General features: G+C 42.9%; 1 protein-coding gene across 1 annotated transcript in view; it reads left to right on the top strand.

The window, feature by feature from the left end:
* LOC306954088 (sphingosine-1-phosphate transporter SPNS2-like) overlaps positions 1–27,201 on the top strand; it is a gene marked incomplete at both ends in the record, with an annotated part of 116,931 nt that extends 89,730 nt beyond the window's left edge. The window contains 3 exons of the mRNA XM_079545147.1: positions 4,270–4,368; positions 14,827–14,990; positions 27,159–27,201. Of these exons, the coding sequence (XP_079401273.1) occupies positions 4,270–4,368; positions 14,827–14,990; positions 27,159–27,201 (306 nt within the window). The remainder of the gene's footprint in view (positions 1–4,269; positions 4,369–14,826; positions 14,991–27,158) is intronic.
* Positions 27,202–27,448: the final 247 nt, after the last annotated feature.

Genomic DNA, 27,448 nt, shown 5'->3' with positions numbered 1-27,448 from the left:
TGTCATATATAATGCCCAGCTTAATACATTATCAGCATGAGTGGAATGGTAAAAGTGCTATACAAATAAATGTAAACATCCACTTAGGTCAGTGCAAGCCTGTAAACAGATGGCCTGGAGTACATTTATATTACACAAGGGGTTTGAGAACATTTTTAGTCAGGCAACAGGTGAGAGCCAGGGCTAGAGCCTTGTTTGACAGCTCTTTAAGAAGCCTTAGCCAGAGAAATGTGTGGATATACTTCAGCGAGATGGACTTTAAGTGTTTTGCAAATTAATTTCTACTGATTACTGTTTATTTGGTGTAATCAGATGGGTATTTCTTCTTACCCAAGGCTGGTAAGGAATTTTAAAGCATTATTAGTGTAAGCCTAACAACACTTTTATCATATACAAAAATATGATCCTGTTTTCATGGATAAAAAGCTTTCAATTCTGGCTGATTTCAGTGACAGCAGGCTTATGCCAAAAGTGAGCTTTTAAAAACTTCATCCCAAATGATTGTCACGGTTCTCCAAAGATTTGCACATCTCATGACTGCTTATGAACCCTATCTGGCAAGTTGGTGAGCAGCTTCAGAGCTTTTGCAAGTTTGATTTCCTTGGCATAAGCCAGAATATTAACTCATTATCTTCAGATTGTTGGCTCTTCATAGCTTTGTGCTTCCATTGCTCTTCTGCTCTTGGTACTGTAGCTGCCTGCATGCAGTTTCTCAAACCAACTGCAGTAAAAGGTGCAGAGCTAGGTGTGATCAGCTGTCAGCACTGCAGAATGTACTGCGCCACCTGAGATTTTAAATGGCTGATTATTGTTCCAAACACAGCTTTGTACAAAACAAGTCTTATTCTCCTGAGCACAGCTCTCCAAATCTCCTCCCAGCCACATGCTCAGATGGTGCAGCAGTGTAGATCTTCCTTTAGACTTGAAACAAGCAAGGGTGCTACAACCCTGGAAGAATTTGCCTTTTGTTCTGCCTAGCGTCCCTTTAGATTAAAGACAATTATTTTTATGGTATAAAAAACTGTGTATTTTTACAGCTGACAAAACAGCATTTCCAGAAGTTTTCATTGCTTCTCTCAGTGTGCTTCACACATCAGTAATCTGTGAGTGCAGTAATTTACATTTTAGGGCAGGGTGAGAAATGCTTATGAGTGAAGGCACACTCCCATTGCAGACATTGCAGCCCAGCTCTGAGCAGGACAGCAGAATTTACCTCCTTAGCACATGGCCTTCTACTGGCAAAAGAGGGATCTCTCTCTGCCTTTCCTACTATACTTATTTCAGATCAATCAGTTCTGTTGGATTCACTACAGGAAGGGAATGTCCACAGTAAACCATGGCCTTTCTGAACCTCTATTTCTGGAAGGGAGGTTTGCTGGAGCTGCTTGGTCAGCCTTCCTGCCCACCCTGTGTGCTGCCTGCATTGGAGCCTGAAGCCAGAGATGAGCCAGGGCAATCCCACAGACATCCGCCAAGTCTGCTGTGGCTCTCCCACCTCCAGTTTCTGTGGGATGCTCAAACCAGGCTGTGGATGGCTTGAATTTAAGTCTATTTTAGCATCAGTATGCCCATTTAGAACTGTAATTTACTGCTGTCTTTCTAGAACAGTAGCTTATGTTTGCCACCAACTGCTTCCCATCTGAATAAAATGCTTTTAAAGCAAGGATAGGGTGGAGTACTTTTTGGAGATGTTTTAGAGATGCTGGTTTAAGTCTTATTTCCTATCCAGCATCTTTTTAGAGGAGGAGGAAATATCTCTTGTCCATTTGCTTGCTGTACGTTGGGGTGGAGTTTTTTGGTTGTTTTTGTTTGGTTTTTGGCATTTGGATTCTGGGCTAAATTTACTACTTTTGGCAGTTTATAAACTGCATTGATGGTTTCAGCCATCATTAATTTCCTTAACTAGGCAAAGTGAAAACTTGTTGTAAATTGTACTGCTACTTGCAAAATTATTTATACGTACTACAGATGCACATGCAGAATTGTGTATAATTGTGTGTGTGTCTGTTTATGTGTACAAATATATACATACACACATATGATGCTGCTGTCATTCAAACTTCTTTCTCCAGTTGGCACAAATTCGCTGCTGCTTGTTTGAAATGGGAAGTTTTGAATGCATTTGTGATTTCCTTAGCCATTTTGCTAAGAAAATTGATACGATATGGAGCCATGCAAGCTTTCTTCTCCAAATCACACAGTTTCTGTGATCTACACAGCTCAAGCCTCTTGAATTAGGTGGAGCATCACTTGATTTTCTCAAATGCCTTTTTCTCAAACAACTTGCAGAATGCTTCTCCTCTGCACCTGTGTGACACGGGCCCAGGTGGGAAGAGCAGTTACTCACTATTTTTATCTTCTTTTGTCTCATGGCTCCAGGTTGCACCCATTACCTGAGGTCTTTGGGGAGCTGTAATGAATTGTGTGGCTCTCCTCCCCTTTCACAGTGTGACCTTCAGTATGTTTCTGTGCCTCTAATGAAGTCTAGCCCTTATCTTCCTCTTGGGATATCTGTGAGCCTTCGAGGCTGTTTTGAGCTCTCTGATGCACAAGGAGGACAGTATCTAATATCCGTAGCCAGGTGGCTGCTGTGGATCTGATCATTTGCTCGTCTGTTGCACCACAGGATTTTAACAGGGTATCCATTGGATGTGTGGTGTCAGAGCACATCAGCAGCATGCATTCACAGCTTTGTCAAACCAGTAACAGAAGAACTGGCAGGTCACTGTCAAAACACGTGCGTAAGACCCTAAGCAGAGGCATTTAATCCACTTTTACTCATCATTCCTAATTGTGTGTGCTTGGTAGAAGGTGATCATTATAAAGAGGCATGAATCCTCTTCTGCTGTGAATTTTCTGAGTGCTGTTTCTTTCCCTTTGTTATGGTTAGCTCTTTCTACTGCAGGCAGAGCCTGCAGACCTTCTCTGAGAGGGTTGATGAGCACTGAAGCAGTGCTTCAAATTCTGTGCCCTGAGATACGTCACTGTCAAGCAATTAGTTCTCCCTAACTAAGACAGCTAAGGTAAATTCATCTCCACATCTCTAGCCAGAGACATGCCTGCAATGCCAATTTAATTAATAAATGATTTCAGGAATACATTGCAGGAATTGACTGAAGCCTCGGAAGGCAGGACTTCTGAAAAAAAGAGGCAGTCTATCAAGAGCATGTGGAGAAGAAAAAAAGGATTGTGGTGAACAAATACGTAAACCAGAGTCCTTTCTGGCAGGGCAGAGAGCTCTCCAAAAAGAGGAGAACAGAAGAAGACAGAACAGGATTCAGTGCTCAGAAATGGAAACAAAGCTTGCTTGGATTTCAGAATTTTTTGTGAATTCTTTCTTGCTTTCAGCTTTTAGATCAAGACAGCATCAATTTCTGAAGTAGGAGATGTGAACGTGGTGCAGTTGTTCTTAGCCAGCTTCTTTCACAGGTTTTCTGCAGGAGACAATTATTTTGCTTCTGAATTCATGTTATAAATCAAAGACCCTTCGACAGAACCAGTGTTTGTTGTTCTGTTTTCTTTCGGTTTTGCTTTCTAATCTTCAATTCCCTTCTACGGTTAGGTCTCTGTTTACTGCAAGCTCTGATCCGTTAGTGGGAAATAATTAATGTTTTTTGCTGATCCTGCATAGTCAGAATGATATTGCGTGACCTGGCTGAGGGTGTAATGTCCTGTTAGAGAACTGGAGGCCAAACTATAATATCCTGGCTCTGTGAAATTTCCCTAATGTGTCTTTGTAACCTTTCAGAAGTGTAATCCCATATTTTTGAGGGGAAAAAAAAAGCTGCCAGAGATGGAATGGGAGGTGAGGATGCATGACCTTTCATGGGAAACCAAAGGATGTGTTGATTGTGGGAAGAATACAGTATCCAGGGTTACAGCAAAGGCCTTGTTTGGAAGGCTGGTGGTGCTGAGCAGGTTATTTGCTGCAGGCATCTTTGGGGTTCTTTCTCCCCATCAGACAAGCCAAAATACAGGCAGAGGAGCAATAGCAAAGTGCATGGGTGATGTATTAAAATCCTTTGGAGCCTGACTTGTCAGGCAAATCAGTGCTTTCAGTGCAGTTGAAAGCAAGGAGTAAAGACCAGACAGAGCTGCCTTTCCTGCACACTTGCTGTCAGGATGGCTAGAAAGCCAAGAGGAGTAGCAGAGCAATTGAACTCTACTGGAGTTTGTTTGCTCTGTCCTGGTTGTTAATTAAGCAGTACAAGAGAACAGGCTCTTCAGCTGCATTTCCTTATGTATTTGTTTCTATTTCCTTCTGTGCAGTATGTGGTCATCCCAACACGCCGTGCAACCGCAGTGGCCTTGCAGAGTTTCACTTCGCACCTTCTGGGAGATGCTGGCAGTCCTTATCTGATTGGATTTGTAAGTGCTCACGGTGGTTTTTGGTGGTATTGTATTGTTCGTCCATGTTTAGTTTTGCTTACTAACCATTTATCTAACATGGGAGGCTAAGTGTGCTAGGGAAGGAAGGCCTGCATTTATCAGCAGAATGGGAAGTGGAGCAGTGCAATGCAACTTTTGTATCTGCTTTTGTTATCTGTGGGCTACAGTTCAAACTGGGGAGGACTACTTTTGCACAGGAAGTGAGCTTCCAAATCTGTTCAGCCTAGGTCTCTCAGACTTAATTTAAAGAGAAATTGGTTGCTTCTGTGGTATGGACAAAGGTCTCTTAGAAATCAGATTGCAATAGTTGTATTTTAGCTGTCTTTTAAGGCAGGTAGCCTCCAGGTAGCAACCTGGAGCTGTTCTGACCCACTGATATTTTAAACACATTGTGTATGACAATAAATTCATGGCAAGATGTATATGTATATGGAGGATTCTTGGTATTCCTTTCTAGTGTGCATATTTTGTTTTTAATTAGTTGCATTCTTTTCTGTTGTTGCTGCTGTTGTTGGCATTAGTTTGACTCAAAACCTCTCTTATGAGACCATTACTAATGCTGAGAGAAACAAAAGACCCTGCTCCAAAAGCTAGCAATTGGAGAACATTCCTAGCTGAAGGTATAAGGCTTGGGAAATCTAATGAGGAAAAGAAATCTAGATATACTGGAGTAATTCCTTTCCCTTGCACCCTTCTGTTGTGTTTAATGCAATGAGTTGCAGAGAATACAGATCATCATTTATAAAATATAGCAGCTTCCTTGTAAAGTCTTAAGTGGCACAGCTTATGTTGTGTAGAAGGTGCTACAGTTTTCCAGTGATGTAACTGGGGTCTTAGTTTTGTCACTGGGGAGAGAGCTCAGATGAGCTCTTCCAGCTCAGCACTGCTGTGTGACACAGCTGCTTGCTGCTGTGGAACTTACTTTTTATTTTTAACCACCATTTCTATTCTACTAATCCCCTGGACATTGATGAGTGCATACAATCATATTTATTTATATTTTATATATATATATATGTATAATATTTACTCTTGAATGCCAGTTCTCAAAACCAATACAGTTGCTCTACAGCCCTCTGAAGCTTACACGAACGTACAAATATATATAAGGCTGAATGGATCAAAGGAATGAGAACTATCTCAAGAGAATAAATAAATACGATTTGGCTTAGTCTTTATTTACTTCAATATTCTGGGCACCCCAGGAGAAATGATCTTATTTTAGAAAGTATTTGAAAGTCACAAGAACAAATGAATCACTGGGAGATTTGGCTCTGTGCAGGCAGACAGCACGGGAGAATGGCAGGAAGAAAATGGAGTGGGGAGGGCTGCATGCATGGGGATCAGCGGTGGTGAGGGCAGGGTCTGAGATGCACTGAGGCTCCCAGGTGACTGCTGCGTATTTGTTCTTTGTATTGCATAAAGGACACATCCAGGAGGAGTGGTGAGGACCCAGAATGATTGCAATTAATCTTGAAAGTTGCCTAGGGCTCTTTGGTGTCACAGATAGAAAAGGACTTTGGTTGTAGAAATAATGCGTCTTGCCCTTCTGGTATTCAGAGAGCAAGCAAGTTATGATTTACTTAAGGATGCCTGCTGAAATTTGCTAAAACCCAATTTAATGGCTGCCTTGGGCTGACTTTAGATTTGGAAAATATTAATTATGATTTTGAATTACTCTTTTCTAAAGCTGTAGTTATTGGGCAGTTCTTGCCTGGAAGGAGGGTACCCAAGTGCAAGCTTTCTTGGCAGGGAGCAGGAGGGAAGGGCTCATGTCACAGAAGGCACCAGCATCCATTTCTGTGGCTCTGGAAGGCTTGGCTGACTCATGCTCCCTGTGCTACTTGGACTGAAAGGTCAGCTGGAGCTTTCCAGTACCACAGAAAATTCAGCCTCCTCATCACTCAGGGTGCATCTGAGATCCTCAAGGTCTGACATTTCTTCTGACTGCTTACAAATCCCACTTGCAGCTCTCTCACTCAGCAAGCGGTGTTTGGATCCAGATACGGCTGAAATCTTACAGAGTACTGGGGAGTTCACAGTGAGATTCCTTCCAGCAGTGCTCTTAGTAAGGAACTGGATACCCATGTCCTTGAACAACTAAGCTGTGTCAGCCAGTTGTCTGTGTTTGCTGGCTACCAATAGAAGTCCTATTGATCTTATAATCCTCATGTAGAGCATTGAAGGTACTTAACAGCTGCAGGCCTACATCTGTGATTGCTCCCTTGCTCTGTGTCATGCCATAAAAGTTGAAGGTCAGACTCAAGTTTTTCTATTATCTCCCACGCTTCCAAATCTTGCTGTACAGCTGCATCTGATGACTGCTTTGTGTTTTGGCAGCTTCTTACAATTACCAAAAGTGCCAGATATATGTTAGTGTTTAAAGCTAGATGGAAGAAAGTGTATATGTGTGGCTGGTTTTCATGTCTTTAAATATCAATAACCTTTCTAATGGTAAAAAGTATTAAGGTTTTCTTACAAAGCAGCTATGCAAATACAGTTTTAGGGTAGCAGCTGTAATTTGCAAAGGTTTTCCTGCCTGTTAAGCACTGAGATCAATTACAATAAATCAGTGCTGCCTCTCCATTCACAAATAAGAATAGGCACTGCTGCAGTATTTCATTAGATGTAATAATTTTCATTCCTAGATATCTGTAACTTTCTCAGGACCTTTGTGATAATCTGCAGAATTTAAATAATTTCCATTTAATGGCTTGGGGTGTAACTCTGTACTTTGTTCTTGAGGTAATTTCAGCTTTCTGCGCATTTGACCTCCGTATCTTAGGGCTCTTTCTTTCCTTCCTCAATGTGTGTCAAGCACTGTCCAGCAGTGCTTTCCTCATCCAGGCTTGCCTTGCTTCTAGCCTTGGCTGTAGTTAGAAGCAGGCACCTGCTGCAGGCTTTGCTCTCTCTAAATGTGCCAGAGAAACTGCTATTGTGGGCACATGCTGTCCTGGCTGCTCTGCTGCTTTGCCTATTCCGTTAGCTTGCTGCTTTGTTAAATTCTTCCACATTTTCCCTTTGCAACCACATCAGGTCTAGGGATTGAAACCTGCCTATTTCTGTCACTTGGCAGCATCAAGTTTGGAATGGTGTGTTAAAGTGCCAGGGGTCAGTATCTTTCCACCCTTTGGTGGGTTGAAAGCTTCTCCCCAAATCCACTTAGTGTGGTGCCCACCTGTCCTTGTCTCCCTGCTCACTACTTCTAGAGATCTGCTGAGGAGCACAGCCTCCAACCACTTCAGCTAGAGTAGGGACAGCATTGCTCTGCAATTGTGCTCAGGCTGGGCTTGTTGCTCTGCGTGCTGTAGGTCATGCAGAAGCTCTCTCCATTGGTCCATCTACAATTTTATGAATAAGCAAATCAGTTGTCACCCTTCACTTTTCTCCCTTCCCCGTCTTTCTTATGTGAGTAGGTCAATAAACAAGGTCTAATGAGCTACTTAAATAGCAAGAATGCTAATGACCTTCCTTTAGCAAGTAGTTAGGAGAACGGTGTTAATTATCATTGGTGCAGAGTATCAAGAAGGCACATAAGCATTTGATTAGGGACAACTCGAAAAAGTGTACTAAATGCAGTAGCTGAGATATTAATTTCATAAAAGTTATAATTGGAGGCTCAGACAGAACAGCTCTCTTCTGCCAGTTTGAAACAGTCTTATTGGGGATTTGCTTACAACGATGTTTATCCATCCTGGTAAATGCTATATATGTATAAAAAGTAGTTCTGCATGAAAAGACTTGCCTGTTTGAAGAAGCTGAACTTCTGCATTATGGTTTAAAATTCATATTTCGTAGTTTAAAGTGCTATGGCTGCTCCTGAGCAGATCTGTGGACATGGTTACTCATGGTTCTTTCCTGGTTAGCCTGCTGTGTTAAAACAGGCCACTGGTTTGCTGGGGCTCAAATCCACTCTTGTCTGACTTGCTTAAAAACAAGGCACTGGAATGAAGTGGATTGTTGTGATGTGATGCTACAGTCTGGGCTTTTAGTCCCTGTTTGACCTGTACAGCCATTCCTCAAATACAGCCCATTATGTGCTTGCTGGTGATTACGTAGTGCTGTCTCTTCTGCCAAAGCAGGGTGTGAGATGAACTTTAGTTCAAAAAGGCAAAGAATATCCTGCAAGATAAGTGTGCAAATTATTCTCCCAGCATCACTCTTTTATGGACAATTAGGAGATATTCCACTGCTGTTGTGCAATAAAGGATGGAGGAGAGGTCTCAGTCCTGTTGCCTGCAGCATGTCACGTTACAGGAAAGCCACCTCCATTTTTGCCTAAGATGCTTTTCAGTGAGTGCTTATTCATTTTTCAGGGCTTGCTTTCTATGAGGCAGAATGAAGTTTTCAGTGAACATTCCTTCTAACAGTGAATCAAATCCTCTGGGCACTGCATTTGAGGGAACATTGCATTTATCCAGATTTCTTTCCCTTCTTGTGATCATGAATAGCGTGAACAGAACAGGGCGCTTTCCCATGATGGAGATCTTGGTACTTCACCTGATGAAGACAGAAGATGGCATGTGATATACTTTCATGTTTTTGATTGTTCTTGTTTCTGTAGCAATTGCCAGCTGCTTGGCTGGGCTTCTGTAACCCAAAGAGGATCAGTCATCCTGCAGAGTCTTCCCCCATATTAATGCATGTGACTGTGGAGGGTAAAATGGGACTTGCTCTTGCAGTCCAACATCTTCCACTCAGAGGTTGGTGAGGCACTGGAACAGGCTGCCCAAGGAGGCTGTGGATGCCCCATCCCTGGAGGCATTCGAGGCCAGGCTGGATGTGGCTCTGGGCAGCCTGGGCTGCTGGTTGGCGACCTGCACACAGCAGGGGGTTGGAACTGGATGAGCGCTGTGCTCCTTTGCATCCCAGGCCATTCTATTCTATCTGATGTTGGAAAGGAAATACTGCAAGAAAAGGAGCCCCCAGTCCCTCATCCTTATTAGCAGTTTCTTCAAGCAGTAACTTTACATTGAGAGCCTGCTCCATGGCATGGCTGTCAAACAAAAAAAGAAAAACAAAAAAAGGAGAATTAAGCACCTGGAAATCAATCCACACAGGATTTATCTGGTTGCAATGAGCTAACAAGCTTTCTATTCTTTCTGACTCAGCAACAAACAAGATTTAAATCTGCCCTAAAAAAACCCAAATGACTTTGCCAAGGGTTCACAGCCTGTTAATCTAGATTTTTTTGTTTGTTTTTGTTGTTTCTTTTTTTCCCCACAGTTTCTGTGTACCTGTCACTTTCTGCAACTTTGATTGGAAGTGCAGGTTCTCAGTACTAGTGATAGATGGACAGTAACATTATGTAAAAGTACCTCATTAAATGAAGTTCCATTCAAGCATTTCATGCTCTGTCCCATCTGCTCTTTTTCAGTATGCTAAAAATCTTTCCCACCTGGTTCTTTCTCAAGTTACCAAGGACCTTGTAAACTCCCAACATGGACACACAGTTTTCATGGTGCTGGGCATGTTTCAGAATGAGATGTCTGCTTTCTGCAAGAGCTTCTTGCTGCTGATTCACAAGCATTATGTTGTTGCAGTGAGCAGCAGGGAAGATGGTGATGGATATCCATTCTGCAAGGAAATTAGCGTGCAGAGAGCAGCTGATCCTCACAGGAAAGCATTAAGAGGTGCCTTGTGCCCTATCTGCACAAGGAATGAGCAATAGCAGTGTAAATCATCCCAATCCTAGCTAAGTACCACTGCGGTTGGGACTGTGCTTATAAAACACTTTTGGATTAGTGTTCACCTTCCTGAGGCAGTAGCAGCACCATGTACAGGTCTGGACAGCCACACTGGCTGTGCCCACTTGGTGCTGGCACAGAGCTCATGCATGGACAGTGCAGCAGCACAACCCCATGCTGGGACCCATTAGAAGCTCATCTGCTTCATGACTTCCCCTCCTGGGACATCTAGCCACATAAGGGGCCTGTGCCTCTCTCAGCTGCTAAAAGCTTTGCTCTCACATTGCTGTCCTCTGCCACAGACCTGATTTCTACAGGTAAGTGAGCATCACCCAGCCCTGCATATTTCAGTTCTTTGCCATGTTTCTTGATTCCATGTTGCCCATTGTACAAGGCATCTCCAGCTGGGAATGAAGAAAGTCCAGTGTTCTCTGACAAAATCCCAGTACAGACTGGACCTGAAGAGATAGGACAGTCAATGACGTGAAGAAAATAGAGTTTTGAACCTCTCCTGTTGTTCAGGGCAAAAGTCTGGAGGCAAGTGCTGCTCTAGTACCAACAGACATACCAAGTCCATTTGTTAGCTTAAAAAGTGGAACCTTTGACTGAGTGTTCTAACTTTCTGTGGCCCATTCAAGGAAGCACTCTGTTAATCTTAGAAGGGGTGCAAGTAAACAGATGAGCAGTCCAGGAATTCTTGTGGGTCATGCAGTCCCAGGTACCATGCACAAGCGCAGGGTGTTGATGCTGTCACCATCCCCACAGCAAATCTGGTTGTGATCCCAGAAGGACACAATTAAGATTAACAGGATGTTCTGCTTTTTTAATCTCCATCATCCAGACATGCCAATGTTAAAATTGAAATTACTTTCAGAACGTAATTGCTTTTATCTTTCTACAGTTTTCAGAGCTAGTATCAAAATAGTTTGCTTTACTTCCTTTTTTACAACGTGTCTCTCACATCATTTAGCACAGTACATGAATGCTTTTTCTCCCCCACAGGCCCAGAAAATTATTTACTTTTTCCTTATAAATCCTTTAGTTTTTTTTCCAGCCTTCATTTTCCTGTTATATTTTGATTTTGAAAAGTGATCAGAGAAACCTTTCACATGCATCTCTGAATTCAGAAAGGGTGAGCCCCAAAATTTGTGAGGTTACCAGGAATGCTGTGGTAAGAAAATGTGCTGAAGAGGTGAACCAGAGAGAACCTGGCCTGTACCAAACTGGTCATAGTAAAAATCAGACACTGCAGAGGAAATATCCTTTCATGTAGCAAGATTGGTGCCCAAGGAGTGAAATCAGAAATTTAGAAAAATCAAGCAATTGCAGAGAAATTGAGATGTACTGTTCAGCAAATAAGACAAGGCAGCTGAAATGATTTCAAAGATGCTACCATCGCACTGTATAGTAAGGGCATCTGTAACTGAGCTGCTCGTGCTGTTCGGTGGTAGAGTATCATAGGAGCAAGCTGTATTTCTGTAGGCTTCAGAGAAATGCAATGAAGTTTCAACTTTTCCTTCACTGTCTTCTGCACTCAGACTGAGACACAGTCAGAGGTTTGGGTGGTGTTGGATCAGCCTGCTGGAGCCGAACTGCTGTTCTCTGGGAAGTGGGCATTTCCTCTGATGGACTGCAGCCAGGGACTGCCGCCCACTGAACACATGTCGTTTGTGCTGGGTGATCAAATGCCATCAGCTGAAGTTATTTAGCTGAGTCATTCCTCTTGATCTCAGGTCTGTGTTAGTGAGGGAAAAAACACAGTTAGTGTGTTGATGGGAAGTTTCATGCTTAGGATGATATCAAATACTTGCAGAACTTGTAAAGCAGCAGCAGGACTCACTGATTTTCTACCCCCAGGTTTCGGATAAAGGTTTTTTAGGTTTTTTTTTCTTTTGCCAGTTAACAAGTGACAAAGCAAAAAAGGAATCCCATACATGACTCTGTGCTGAAGAACTGGCACTGACTTGCATGCATGCATCACCCAATTTTGTTCCTTGTGATAAAGAGAAGACACTGAATACAGTGAGAGATTGGGTCTTGCCAACTCAGTGCTATCATTTCAAGGAATCTGAAAGCCAAAAATTGGCAAGGCAGTGTAGATCATTTGGCAAACAGTATGTCATTCTTGGAGCACAAGTCTGTAATTATGTCCTGTGTCCTTCAGAGAAGAGATGCCAAAGTTCCAGTCTGAGCAGGTGGCTTGTAACTGAGTAGAGCAAAACAACACAGAACAGTGACTGTAAGTTAACAGCAAAAACAATATCTGAGCCCTGATAAAAATTCCAGAATTAAGAGATGCAGAGATGGGTGTGGGGGTTATACAGAACCTAGATGAGAAAGCCATGTGGCTTGATGGGTGGAATTGTATCTCAGATAGGGGGAAACACTGCTGACCCTACAGTGCACACTTACAGAGCATGGAGGGTTAAAAGTGACAAAGGCAGCAGATTCAGTGTTAACGAGGTCTGTTGGTATAAAAGGTCAGTATGGAGCTTTAGGAAGAGCAGAGCAGAGCAAGGTGTGTTGGGAGCTTTATTTATTGGAGACTTTACATTTTCAAAGCTGCTTTTTAGCCCGGAATGTCACATCATCCATGCCTAGCTTTTCATCATCTGTTGGTGATTTATCATGTCAATTTGTTGAGTGATTTATTGTGTGGTCCTTTTGGAGGATAATTGTATCCATTTCCAATAATGAAATTTCTCAATTCTATTGTAGAATAGCCTCAGTTCTGGCTGTTGTACACAGAGAGGCTGATTCAATGTGGAATTTTGGCTCATAATGAAGTATAAGGGAAACGTTGGCAACTAAGGTCTCTGAATACAAGAGGGAATAAATTACCAACTGAGGTCCCTGTCTTTTGAGTGCAGTGCATGTTCTGTTGATTTCCTATGGGTGTGTTCTGTTCACATTCAAGACTTTCTGCTACGTTTAATAAGTCTCTCAGACTTACAGCCACTGTTGTTTGCTTTTCAATCGAAGGACTTGTTTATCCATTGGTTCCCACTTGAGACTTGGTGATAATGCTCTTGTTTTTCCTCGTGTGTGTTATATACTGTGAATTAAGTTCTCTTTGAGAGGCCAGGAACACTTCCTTAGCCTATATCCCATGCACTGAAATTTTCTCCTCCAACTTTATAGAGCAGGGAATGAAGCAGTGAAATCTGGCCAAAAAATCATTTCCTTAGAAACGCTCTTCTGGTGCTTATTCTCTCATCACTGCTTGACATTGCCCCTTCGTAACAGTCCTCTACTCTTTTGTGTGCAGAGCAGCTCGACCTGCATCAGGCTGGTTGCTTCTTTCCCTAGCTCTTATCAGGAGCCAGGTTGAGCAGTGAGAAGGTTATTAAAACTCTGAGGCTGTCAGTGCTCCAAAGTGCTTCCATCCTTCTGTGACCTTCTGTTGATCTTAGCATCTGTAAGGCATCTCTGAACACATTTACCTGCCAGGTCAAGGCAATTGGCTGCAGTGCAGGGCTGTGAACAGGTGATTTCTCCTGGGTGTGACATTTTCTCACTTCATTTAGTTGTTTCTTTAGATGTAAGCTCTCAATGTTGGATTTTGCTTGTAGTTTGTGTCACCCTTTTCATTAGCAATAGTGTGGCTGTTTAGGAGATGCTGGCTGGTCAAGCCTGGACTATTTCTGGAATTGATTTGTGTGTGTGCACAGCAGTAGGATTTTATGGTGCAAATTCCCTGCAGTCTTTTGGTGTAAAGAAGTATTTCTGTCTCAACAAAAGGAGCAGAACTGGACACTTAAATACATAATGCCTTGAGAGCTGCTACTGCTGTTGAGTACTGCTGTTGCTACTCAACAGCTGCTGCTGTTGATTTATAGAGTGGCAAGTTTTTTGCTGGACAGGAAATATTAAAATGTGATTGTCTTAGCTACAGACACTCATTAAATAATACTGAGTTGTAGCAAAAGCTTTTCATAATGAATTAAACACTGCCACTGCATGCCGCTTCTCCTTTGTGTCAGTGCACACTCGTGTTCACTTTCAGATAATTATGCTTTTTTACTGTCAGAAGATACAGGTTGCCTCATACCATGAACTCAGTGATGTGTGGTTGTTTGGCCCTCGTGTACCAGACCTGGTCTAAGCCTGGGGGGCAGAGAGCAGAAAGTTTGTGAGAGTAGATGAGGGGATGAGGCCCGTGCCTCACATAAAACTACATGCAAGGTCTGCCTCTGAAAAGCAAATGGGACCCGTGGGTTTTGTTCCATGAAAGACATTTCCACCATCCCACTCAACACAAAGGAAAGGAGTTCAATACCTCCTTCTGCTGAAAGGCAGGTAAAGATGTAGGAGTAAGCGAGACTTCAAAGCAATTGCAGAAGATTGATCACTACCTCAGTGAGCAAGCAATGCTGGTGAGGCAGCATCAGCACACCAGGAGGCCTGCTCAGTACAGCGAGGTTGGACACCCACTGGTTCAGTCACTGAGGTAGGCAGGGAGAAGATGGAGAGGGGTGTGGGAAGACTAACAGCTCAGGCAGAGAGTGACAGGGTGAGGAGAACCCCTGCCGTGCTGCTCACAGTGTGAGTTGCCCAGGCTCCAGAGTGCAGAATGATGGCGTGTGGAAGGCTAAAGCATAGAGGACACTCAGCCTCTTCTGAACAAAGTCTTCCATTTTAAACTGTGTGCATATGTTTAGTAGGTGGTGGTGGTTGGAGCTGTGTTCCCTCTAATTATAATGTCTGTTTTCATCTAAGTGACTAATTTTTTTTTGCCCTTCTCTTGTAGATCTCAGATCTGATACGACAAAGCACAAAGGAGTCCCCGCTCTGGGAGTTCCTCAGCTTGGGGTATGCACTCATGCTCTGCCCATTTGTCGTTGTCCTAGGAGGGATGTTTTTCCTGGCCACAGCCCTATTCTTCCTCAGTGACCGAGCCAAAGCTGAACAACAGTGAGTAACCTGGCAATTGCAAATGGGGAGGTACCAAAGCCTGTATTCTTTCTTGAACATTATGCTTGTACTCTTTCCTTGGGCCTTGGTCCCTCCAGGTAAAGGATGTTGGGTTGTATGCAAAGAACCTCAGCTCAGCAAAGCGCATGAGGCTGCACAAAGCAGAGGGGCTTGTGTCAAGCTGGCTGGGCATCCTTTACATGCTTCTGCTCTGGTGGATCTCAGTTACTGGCCTTATGGCCTGGAGGGGAGCACAGTACTTGAGATCACTGATCCCTTTTACCCTTGCGTGAGCATGCACAGACCAGGCCATCTGTGGTGAGGGGTTGCTGTGTGCTGGCACCTGTAGACTGCTAGGTGAAGAGCAGTAGATACCTCACAGAGCTTGGTGGTCAATTTTGAACACACAGTCCCATCTCAGACCCTCGTACCATGCTCACTACCTCCAATACACCGGACAAGCACAGAAGGAAGAAAGCTGTGTATGCGGGGACGTAAGTGCTCAAGGCTCGCTGTGCTGATAGTATTTCCCAGTCCCTTATTGCAGCTTTTTAAAAAAAGCTACTGTTTTTCAGTAATGAAACCGATTCGGACCACCTCACGGTTGGCAACTACAGTAATTCGGAAGACGCTTCCACATGATACACACACTGCTGGGTTAGTCTCTTTCTCATAATTGTTGAACAGTAGAGTATCTGTGTATAACATCATGCTGAATATGGGGCAGGTGACTGGTTTGGTGTTGACTGGAAGTTGCCTTTGCCTTGCTCCCACTGGGAGGAAGAGGAGGTTCTTGTGACATGGTTGAGAGGCATTTGCATTGATTCAAGAAGAGCAGCATAGATGTGCTCTCGAGAAGTCAGTGCTGCATCCACATCAGAGTGAACTTTGTGTGACTGAGTTTGCCTGTGTAAATCTTGCTACACAGGTTGTATTGGATTCATGACACAGATGTAGACATGTGGGGCAGAAGATCATAGTGTGGATATGTTAGCAGCCTATGGCAGTTCTGCAGACGAAGAGAGCAGGATATGCTTTGCTCTATGTTGAACAAAGTGGCTCTGGCAAGTCACTGTCACTAGATATGATACAGCTACAAGGAAAATAAGGTGTTTGGAGTTGACATAAGTGTATAAACAGTTTGGGTGTTATTCTCTGGCTCGCACTGTCATATCCATTGAGTGCAGGAGATTTGGAAGCAGTGTCACCAATAGTATTTGTGTCCCTCTAAGAGCAGTCCTGTCTTCCTCTTACTAACACATACAAATACCAGAAAAAGGAAAGTTTTCCACTTCCTGGTGACCATAAGTATCTATTTCACCTGTAGTGAAGTGTTAAAACATGCTGCAGAGAACAAAACATCACCTGTGTATCTGGTAAGGAGGTTAAGTCTTGCTCAGTTGAACTTCAGTGAGGCTTTGTGGATGACTGGTTTGCTATCATCTGCAAATAAAGGCTTTAAGCTGCAGTAATTGAAGATAGATGTTAGAGGTTAGGAAGATCTGCTTATGAGAAAGAAGAGGTAGATGGTACAGCAGATTGTCTGGAGAAAACATGAAACCTGTTTGAGTTCCTGAAGGCCTCCCATGCCTGCAGAGCCAGGAGGATGGCAGCTCTCTGGCTGCCTTCCAGCTCCTCTCCTGTAGTGGCACAAATGAGCTGTATATGCAAGTTTATTAACGATCCCTTGGGGACATGGCAAGATGAACAGAAGGTTCTAGGTGCTCAAGGTGACTTTTTTTTGCAGCAGCAGGGAGCCAAAAGTTCAATTCGTTGATAAAATAGTAAGTGGCAGAGAGATCACGTCTCACTGTTCTCCTTTTTTCCTACACAGATGTGTTCACTTTTGTCTATTGCTGTAGACAGCCTGAGCAGATTTGGTTATGTCAAAATCATACCAGCTTTCCCACCAGTCACTGGTCCACTGAGTGAAGAAACTTACCTGATTAGGCTTCAGACTTGTTTTTGCTCCACTCTCTGCATCTTTCAGTTGCCTAATCTGATTCACGTTCATTTATGAACTTGTATTACACATTCACTGATCCTACACTATGTATATATAGTGCTATAGCAAACTGTCTCAGATACAGAGGGAAAACAGTTGTCATAAATAACAGCTAACAAAATGATTTCTCTCCGCTGCACTCTTTCTAGATATGCCCACTCCCATGTTAAAAATATTCTGTCATCTTACCATCAGATTCCTGGAGAGTGCAGCTTCACTCAAGTTTGACACATTGCTGAACAGTGAGGCAGTATCTTTATAAGGGTTGGCAACTGCTGAGTGAGGCTTCTGCCCGTGCCATGTGCAGTGGGATCTGTGCTGTCAACTGGGTCCTGTCTGCCACTGCTGAGAGGTTCACTGGTCTCCTTGGAAGAATTTATGGGGGAGGATTTGTTATTAGCTGCATGCTTTCCTGGGAGAGAAAAGACAACTGGGTGCTTTGCTATTAGCAGCTTACAGCTCTGTGCTGGATTTAAACCCAACGTCCAGCTCCCACCTATCTGACAGGCCATCTGTACTTGGCACTGCACACCTTTGGCAAGGATAGCTCTCTGCCTGGCCAATCCTCTCTCATATCCTACCTATTATTCACTGGATATGGGGGAATTTCTTCTTCAAGATGCCGTATTTTCTCTCTGCAGTCAGTCGTGCTGCTCAGGCGACAGGACTTGGAAATGTGCTTTGCCAAAAGAAATCAATTAACCTGCAGGAATGGCAAACACTGGTGTCACATGCCAGAGATTAAACTCGTTTATCACCAATAGGGTCAGGGCACACAGGCCAGATGTCACCGACCTGTCTAATGAACTAATATGGAAGCAAAGAAGGGTAACACTGCTCTCTGCAGCCTTGCTCTGCCTATGGAAATGAAGCTTTCTCTGCTTCAAATCAATGCTTCTATGAAAAGTAGTTTAGATGTTTTTTCATTTGTTTCTTCCTGTCTGTAATGCTCTCTGGGTGTTTGCTTTGAGATAATTTCTTCTTCCAGGCAGGACAGCATACCAGCATAGCAACCACACTTTCCTGTAAACCTTTTTCCAGTTTCCACCACACTTCCTTTCAAAAACAGAATTTCCAGGCTTTCAATGCCTAATGGTGTTTTTACACTACTTTTGTCACTGCCACAATTCTTGGCATATTTTGAGCATTACTTTTTTAGTACAGGAATTCCAATCAACAAGGATGCCCCTCTCACAAAAACACTCAGGAAAAAAAATTCTTTGTACAGCAACTCTTTTCTTAAAAACTCCTGATTCTTTTGCTGTGACCTTCAGCCTGTCTTAGGAGCCTGACAGCTTAAATAGGCTTTTAGTCAGTTTAGGACTAGCAGAGAACACAACACAGTACTTCACTCCGTAATGTAATCCAGTCATTTTTGGTGCAATTTTAAAAACACAAATTTACCCCCACTCTTCTAAAGTGATAAGAGACAGAGAATGGTTAGAGAATGGTCTCTGTGAGAGCTCTTATGCACTAGAAATGATAAATAGACAAGTTCTTTTTGAAACCACTCACCTGCAATCACTGCTGTGATTTCACTTGCCTACCCTGTTTGCACATCCAATTCTGGAATATTGTGGTGGACGGTTCAAGCCCTCACGTTTTCTTGCCAAACATGACTACATTTGTAGTGTTTGTGACATTCAAGTCATAGTTGGAGATACCCTGGAAAACAGCGTGTACAAATAGAGTATCTTGCCATGGCAGAGCCCTGCATAAACCCGTCAGCAATCTGATGGCCTCACTGTTATTCCCCAGCTCCATCACTGGTATCTGGGCAGCTCTAGCAGGTTATCAGCCAGAAGGCAACTTCCAGAGCACCTGGGGTATTGCACATGTTGGAAGAAGAGCTCAGCACTGCTTAGAACTGCAGCTGCAGTCTGTCCTCTCCCTTGCTCATAATGCAGGTAACTTGAAAAAACAGAGATTCACCCTGGAGTTGTAGAAGAAATGCCTGCAATAGTACTTATTAGAAGCAGTGGCTTCACTATTAATTAGGAAGAATGTGCTCTTTTCATTAGGTAAAGTGAAAAAGTCCTTTCCCCAAGCTCTGACAACTTTCAGGTGCCAGGGCATATAAATCACTGTAATGTAATTATCATGTAGCAGGATGCTTTTCTGGGCAGCCAATGTGAGTGTTGAGCCTCTGGAGTTTTGCTGTACAATGATTCTCTGTTTCTGTACAGGCACAGACCTGTGGGACCCCTGATGCTCTGCAGCAGGCACAGGTGATCCTACAATCCAGGGTCCTGTCTCCCATGATGTCCACATCCAGTTGTTTCTGAGGGAAAACCCAAATTCACCTCCATTTTTTTAATGAGAAAGATTGCTCTGTTCAGGTATAGAATAATCTATCCCCAAAAGGGCTTTTTTTCTATATCAATTTTTATTTAATCACTGATTCTATAGCAGGAGAGGTGAGATTTTCTATTCTTTCCTGTGCCCACCCAGAGGTACAGCTGGATATCCAAGGTTTATAACTGTTCTGTCCCTCTCTGCGTCCTTCATGATATATGCTGGGTATTTTTGCCAAATATACAGCAATGCAGATCAGGCAGCAGGATGCAACTGCAGTGTATATCTCTGGCACAGATACAAACAGGAATAAATAGCTGCATTGATGCAGATGGTCAGAACAAAAGAATGTAGGTATTTAGCTAGCTGCCACCCATCACTTCAGAGAGATCTGCAAGCATAAATGGTTTGCCTGTTTGTTGTTTCCATGACTAGCAAAGGTTCAGGCTGCTCATATGGCTCTAGCAGGTCTTTCTTCTTTCATAAAATTAAACATTTCATTAAAAAAAAAAAACAAACCACCTTTGATCAGATGTGGGAACTCCAGCTGAGCAGCAGTTGGTAATTAACATTTGACTTTAAAAGTGGTGGGTAAACCATTGGAAAGAAAAAGCTAACTACAGACCATGTAGTGAAAGACACAGAAAGAACAATTCTAGTCCATGCATCTTTTCTGCTGTCTTAAACACAGCAAATCTGAAAATTACATTACAGGAAAAATGAGAGTAATCCATTTTCAGACTGTCTTCTGCCTCACATCAGGTTTATTTTTAGCCTTTTCTAGAACTAGGTATAAAATGATCTCCCAGTTCTCCTGTTGCAGCAATTTGAAAGTGTCTGACCTTATTTCTGCTTTGCAGATTCTATTTTGTGGGGCAGAGAAAGGCCTCACAGCATTGTCAACCTTCTTTTCTCTAATTTTTGTGTGGCAGCAGTTAGAGACAGAAAGGAACCTGTGAAATAACCTCATGTTGTTGTCAGCACAGCAGAAACCCCTCCATTAATAGTGTAACAGGTACAGCTGGTATGCTGGACTGGTGCACGGCGCGTCCCATTCTGGTCGTCTGCATTACTAAGACAAATATGCCCTCCATTAAATATTTTAGGATCCTTTGCAAGGTTATCTTGCTTAAAGGAGCTGGACAGAATGCTTTTTGAGCTCAGGTAAGATGCCCTTAGCCTTTTGAAAGTGTACCAATCTGTAGTTAAAAAAGCCCCAGCAAACAGATTAGGTTGCAGTGTTGCGATGATGAAGGAAGAGAGGCAAGGAGTGTGTTCTGCAGATCACAGTCACACAAAAAATATTCATAGACTGCAGATGGAATAGGATTAGACAATTAGATGGTTTATATGGAAATGCAGGGTTAGGAATATGAAGAGGTGGTGAAAATAGCAGTAGTTTTTTTTACTGGTGGAAAAAAACCTGCTTGTAAAACTGTTTTTTTTTTTCTCCCCTGCTTACTAGCCATGTTTGTAAATCCATAGATGGAGCTAGCAGATACAAGAATGCAACGGCTTGGACCAGCTGAATTTTAAATACCGATTTGATTTCTTCAGCTGAGAAATGTTGGTTTCATGCAGATGGAAAATATGGTCTCATATTAAAAAAAAATTACTGTTTTGTTTGCTTGCTGTACTCAACCTGCAGATTTCCTGCAGGTTATGTAGGAAGATGTCATGGGTCAGTTTGCTTGCTCACAGACACGTTGAGCTGAACTGTGGTCCTTATGCAAAATGCTCACAGCATTTGAAATATGCTGTTCAAGTTAATTGTTGGCAGCAGGAGCTTTGCTTAAGTAGAGGCAGAAGGATGGAGCCAGCTGGTGTTGGCAAAGCTCTTGCTAAGTGCGAGCTGTGGGTGATGCTGCAGGCAGAACTTTGTGGTTCTCCAAGCCCATCAATTCCCCACATTCATTGTCCTTTCAAGGTTAATCTCTTCTGCCATGGAGAAAGGAAAACAGCATTCCTAGACTATTGCTAGCTACTTGTGTGCTGTTCTGCAGCAAAAAGGGAATTTCTTTTTTAAGAGTATCACATCAAGAACTGCTTTGAGTCCTACCAGTGTCTTGGCTACTGAATCTCTGCTGTGACCTTCAGGAAGTAAATGTTATCCCCTAAAATGCTCATCAGCTGTAAAACAAGATTAAAAGCACTTGCCCACAAGGTGTATGGGAACTTAAACCATATGCTCACAATAGGAGCAGCGTGACGCATTGTCTGTTTCAAAGGGCAGTTCTTGGCATGCAGGGACTTCATCACACAGGAAGGTATTTTAAATTCCTGCTAACACAATTTCTTTGCTAAGGCTTCCCTGGCACAGGTATGAAATCTGATGAGATCTCATGCAGGTGACTGGAGCAGCTGAACAGAAGGCAGTCTTCCAAGCCAGAAACCCTTTCTGATGCAGAGAAATGGAATAAGTAATAAAAACCACAGCCTTGCCAGTCTCTTGCAGACTGTGACAGTCACAAAACATACTATAAAGGTATTGACCTCTATCAATAGTAGATGACCTCTTCATGTGAGGATCTGCATGCTCATATTCAAGGCAGTGGTGTTAATAATAGACTCATGCACATTTAGCATGAAGGAAATCAGTGTACTTGTGCACTCTGAATCTGGACTGGAGGTATTTGGCAAGGCAGGTTTTCGGCAAGCTGTGTGTTAGAGTAATTTATTTGTGGCTGGGGCCTTGACCTGAGTAACAGGGGCAAAACTGTTTGCTTATTAATTGCAGTACTTCCAGAAAGAGTGTCTTAAGTATTCTGGTTTAGTAATTGTTGCTGCCAGACCACTATCGTGTGCCAGAAAGGGCTTCCCAGACTGTTATGCAGAGCAAAACAGGACAGTTCCCCACACCTGGTAGCTTAGATTGCTGAAAAGAGCTGTATTATGAGGTAGTTATTCTGGAGGGTACGAAATATGTTTCTAATTTGTTGGCATCAGGAAGTTGTACAGATTTTTTTACGGATTCAATTACATCATACCTGCTTTTGTTTGTCATGTTGTACCCTTTCCTGTTCGATCATGCCAAGAAGAGATCAAGACTCTCTGCTTTCTCTTTCCTCCATTATTTCAGTGCACACGAGAGTATGATGTTATCTACATCTTCCATGGCTCTAGAAAACTGATCATCTTACCTCTGAGCCCATCGTTATCCAGCAGAATTACATACACAGGGACAGATTCAAGCCCAGTGCTCTGAGGGCCTCAGAGACCTGCATCTTCAGTAGCTTCAGGAGTCCACATTAGCATACCACTGCAGAGCAGTAAGGCAGACTTCATTTCCATCCAAGTCCTTGGTACCTACTGTGTGCTATTAACTGCTCGTATTCAGATCCGTTCTGTTGCAGCTGCCTGGAAAATAGAAGGAAAGGTTATTAGTTTCTTTCTTTATGACAGTGTTCTCCTCTTGTAAGATCTGCGAAAGAGGGTAAATAGAAGCTGACCTATGCTTCTTCCTCTGGGGGCAAACATATAGTCAGCACCTGGATTAAGTGAACAGATGGAAAATAGTAACTGAGTCTGGGCAGCTTTGAGAGGCTGTACCAAACAGAGAGAAAAAATGTATTTGCTGTACACAATCATTGTATTCTGTTCAGTAAACCCACTGATGTGCAGGAAAAAAGGGGATTTAAGCCAACTCATTTCTTTAGTGCAGCTGAAAGAGCACCTGTCACCAGCAGCATGCAGCTCCTGTCCCCATGAGAGCTGCTGCTCAGCACAGACTGAGCCACCTCTTCTGGCTCCAGGGGGAAGGGCAGCTCTGTGCCAGGGGCTGCCAGCAGGGCTGCATACAGCCAAGTCTTCAGCTCTGAGCCTGGGTTGGAGGGCTTCGGATTTACACAGGCCCCAAGCTTCCTCTCTGGCTGTAAATGAGTGAAGCAGCTAGCAGAGCTCAATTAAACAATGCTTTTCTACTCCAATGTAAGCTATTCCTACATTTGCTTCTTTGCTGAAGAATACTAAGCATAGCACTACAAAATTGTAACAAACTGACCTGAGCTTCATCCAACAGACCCTTTTCCTGGAAGGCTGCACGATCCTGTCATGATGCATCAGGAAGCTCAGTGCACAGACTGTTTTAAGCTGCGCCACTCCTGTCCCTGTACCACTCACTGGGCTCTTTCTATCTTGACGTATTATTATTGCTCACCTTTCATGCATCTTCACTCTGTCATTGTTTCCAGACACAGCATACCAGGAGCCTTTTAAATCAAAGCACTGAGTATGTTATTAATCTTGTGTATCTTAGCCCAAAATTACTGACTTAAATATCAAAATAGCTTGAGAGCAGTCAAAACAGGTCATCCTGATTGGAAGCAATCCTTGATTTAGCTGTTCTTACTCTCTGTTGTAGAGCAGGGAAGTCCAGCTCCTTCCAATTGCTGGTGAAAACTGCAGCCATCCTTTGTTACTGGGGGACAGCAGTGGTTTGCACATTTATATCCTGCACTGCTTGATTTAAAAACATGCAGTGAAGGGTTTAAAGGGTACATAATTGAACTAGTCTCCACCCTGCTGATTTTGCTCTTGGTAACCTGTCTGGCAATAAGGCAGTGCATCGTTGGGACCATTTGGTTACCCAGCAAATGTGGTACAGAGCCAAGCAGAATGAGCACTCTGCAGTTAGCTTTGGTTTCAGCAGTAAGCAAAATTAGACAAAGCAGATTATCTATGGTCTTCTTTGATTTGTTTTCAGGGTCAGAAGTCTTTGCATGAGGACATGTGCAGCTCTGTTGGCTTTGTGCGTGCTTGCTGCTTCCAATGGAATTCCACTGACTCAAAGACCTGCAGGGAGGTGTGGCATTTCCCAGGGAAATGCAGCTCTAAATTCCTGCCTGGTGGAATATTGGCGAGACAAGGCAGCAGTGTCTGTGCAGAGTATGAATAATGTGATCTGCATATGTGATCGCATATGACCAGTGGTTATGTGTGTTTTTAACGAGGTGTTTCCTGGTCTTGTTACTTACCTGTTTGTTTGCTGGCAGGCCAAACTGCAAGTTGGGTTTGTGAGGGTGTTGACATGCAGACAATAGTGGAAAATATGAGTGGAATGGTCTGTAAATTTGTGTCCATTTCCCTTCTTTGTTTACTAAAATATTAATGTGTTTTGGCAATTGGCTTCAGCAGGGATTTACTTACCCTCCCTTCTGCTGAGGCCACTGTCGATCTAGCTGCCCCTGTAGCCCTAAACTCTTCTCTACTGAATGAGCTCTTGTTAGTCAAATGATGAGCTATTTGCAGGCTAGAAGGACCTCATTGAAGCATTTTATTGTTGCTTGTAAAAATTAAGTGATGTTAAGTACAGCGGGCTGTAAAAATTAGGACACCGTTTCCTAATATGCTTCTCCGTTACAGAAGCCAAAGCCTGACTTGTTTAGATAGCAAGAAAATGGGTTGCATGGCAATCTGTAGGATACCAGCATATGAGTGTTGTTTAGGTTGTGTATAGATAGAAATAAAGATGAAAAGGGAAATGTTTTTATTCTTGCTGACATGGGGTGAGCACACGTGGATGTGATGTGGGCATCAAAGCCTCATTCTGTTGTGCTGGGAGCTGTTACAGAGGTAGAGGTGTACACTGTTACTACAACCTGCAATTACAGTCTGTATTGCAAACTCTAATCTGCAGTGTTGGGGGGGTGGGTGAGCAGCTGCAGTGAAAGGAAAAGAGAATTTGGAAAATCATCTCTGCAGTTCCTGAAACTGAGACTAGAGTATAGCTGACCTGTAAAGGACTTGGCCACTCATCTGTTATCTTAAATTTGGCATCTTTTTCTTATGCAGTTCTGTCACTGGCTGAGGTGCTGGGAAATTAGATGCATTTTACGCAGCATAAATATTTAACAGCTTTAGAGCATGTAGTTTAATATTAAACAGACAGTCATATAAATGCTTGAGAATTATAGATGCTGTCACATTACATGGAAATAACTTGATAGGATCTAGGAGAACTATTTGGGTTTGACAGGGGAGGAAATGACGGGGTTAGAAGGAGTCAGTCTCATTTTAACTACTAGAGAAGCACGTGGGGAAAAAAAAAAGGAAAAAAAAAAAAGTTGTGCAGCTTCTGTTCTTGAAAGGCAATTTGGGTCAGTTTCCTCCCCCTCAGGAAATAACAGAGTGGTTCCCACCCCACTGTCTTCAAGGAATGAAAACATTCACCATCTTGAGAAAACAATGTGGAGAAAGTAGAACAAGTTAGGAAGTCAAGTTTAGTCAGCAGATACCCCCAGATTGGAAGCACCAACCTGGTCAGTGTGGGGTTATCATCATTAGAAAGACGAGCGTGCCATAAATGAGGATTTACATCCTCTTTAGTCTTGTTTTCTTAAGTCCACGGAAGACATTGTATCACCTAAGAGAATCTGAAATTTGTTATTAGCATTTTTGCTTAAAAAAAATAAATAAATGCAGAGCTGACCAGCTGCCATTGTAAGCTGAGAAGCTGAGCTTCACTGAAATCAGGCTGTAAGTCAGTGACCACTGTCTGCACTACAGTGATTCAGAAAGAATGAAAACTGCCCTGTGTGAGATTTTGGAGACTATTTCAGTTCTCAGTTCTGCCCACATCCTATGCGATTCCTGAAAGTCAATTCTGTCCCCAGCAGGTTCTCAAAAGTCTTGTGGGCTCTGATTTCCTGTGAAATCTTCTAAATGCATTTCAGAATTAGCCCCTCTAGGCCTCTGCTCCCATCTGTAAAGGAGAGATAAAGCAAAACTGAGAGATACTTGTTAAAATGCAAATGACTAGTAATTTTTGAGACTTGAGGATAACAGAAGTGCTTCTGTGGGAGGTGGGTTTCATTCCATGGGAAGCTGAACCATAAGTAACACAAGAAGCAAAGTCTTAGGTACGTTTACAGTTCACCTCTCAGCAGTGCAGGTGGGTTCTCTAAGTTGTGTCAAAACGTTTTCTGTACGTACTCTGAATCTTGGACATTACTTTCAGCGCTTTACAGCATTCAAACATCTGTTGTAGTGTTTTCTGCTGGCTTCAAAAATATCATAGTTTACATCCTACTTCTAAAGTAATTGCTTTACAAGGTCATATTTTAGCTCTGTGATATATTCTGAAAATTAAAGCATGGTTAAAATGCCCAGTGCAGTAGAGTTACCAAGAATAATCCTACAAAGAAATGTGGGCCAGCATCCTGCATAAACTGTACTTCAGTTTATAGCTTTGAAATGCAAAAAGACAAGAGACCTTGGAGAAATGCATAGAATGTTGGATCTTGCATCTAGGCTGCAGAGATTTCTTGGAAGGTGGCCCTTAACCACTGGTTTATTTTCATCTTGGAGCACGTCTTAACACAGCCCCATCCCTTTTCAGCAGTACCTTGGGTCAGGTACGAAGTTTGGTGAGGAGGCAATGATGAGTTTTAATGAATCAGCATCTTCCAAAGGAAAGTGGTGTTTCACCATGATGTTCTTACCTGGTTGGACCTCGGGCAGAGATTCTGTCAGGGCTTTCTTCTTAATTTCACTTTTATCAGTGGTGACTGTTTACATTTATGCTGTCAAGTCTGAAGGACACCGTTCAAAAGCCATTGTGTACACGGTTTTGTTACTGGCTTAGGGAAACGGTTGCTATGTTTGAATGCCTTTGGGGCCTTCCCAAATCCTTGTCCATTAGTGTTGCAATATGACTTGGCATGTTCCAACAGTTGTCAGAACTGCTATCAGACGCCACTGTGAAAGGCTTTCAGCTTTATGCAATAGTACAGGACAGTTATTAACATCCTGTCTCTTTAGAAACTCTTACGAAACAGGCACCTGGATTTAACAGGCTGGTATGTTGTTAAGAAGTCTATTTCTTAGCTAAGTGCAGCTCTCTCATGTCACTCTTGTTTTCTCTCCTGTAGGGTGAACCAACTTGTGATGCCACCAGCCTCTGTGAAAGTCTGAGATGGTGAGTGACCCAAACCAGCAACTGGTTTGAAGTTAATCATCAACTTATTTCTTTTTGTATCAGCTGGAAAGAGGTTAATCTGACACAGCTATGATCTGTACCTTTGATACCAAATCAGAGCAAATCAAGAACAGGAAAACCAGGGGTCAACTCAAGTGCCCTTTGTTGCACCGAGTGATTTCCAGAAACCTGGTGCTTTCCTTTTTAAGCATTTAAGGACATGCAATCCCAGTCACCCTGAGG

Source organism: Tetrao urogallus (assembly GCF_951394365.1).
Source record: "Tetrao urogallus genome assembly, chromosome: 20".
In the NCBI taxonomy this organism is placed as follows: domain Eukaryota; kingdom Metazoa; phylum Chordata; class Aves; order Galliformes; family Phasianidae; genus Tetrao; species Tetrao urogallus.
This window is presented reverse-complemented; position numbering and strand designations above follow the sequence as displayed.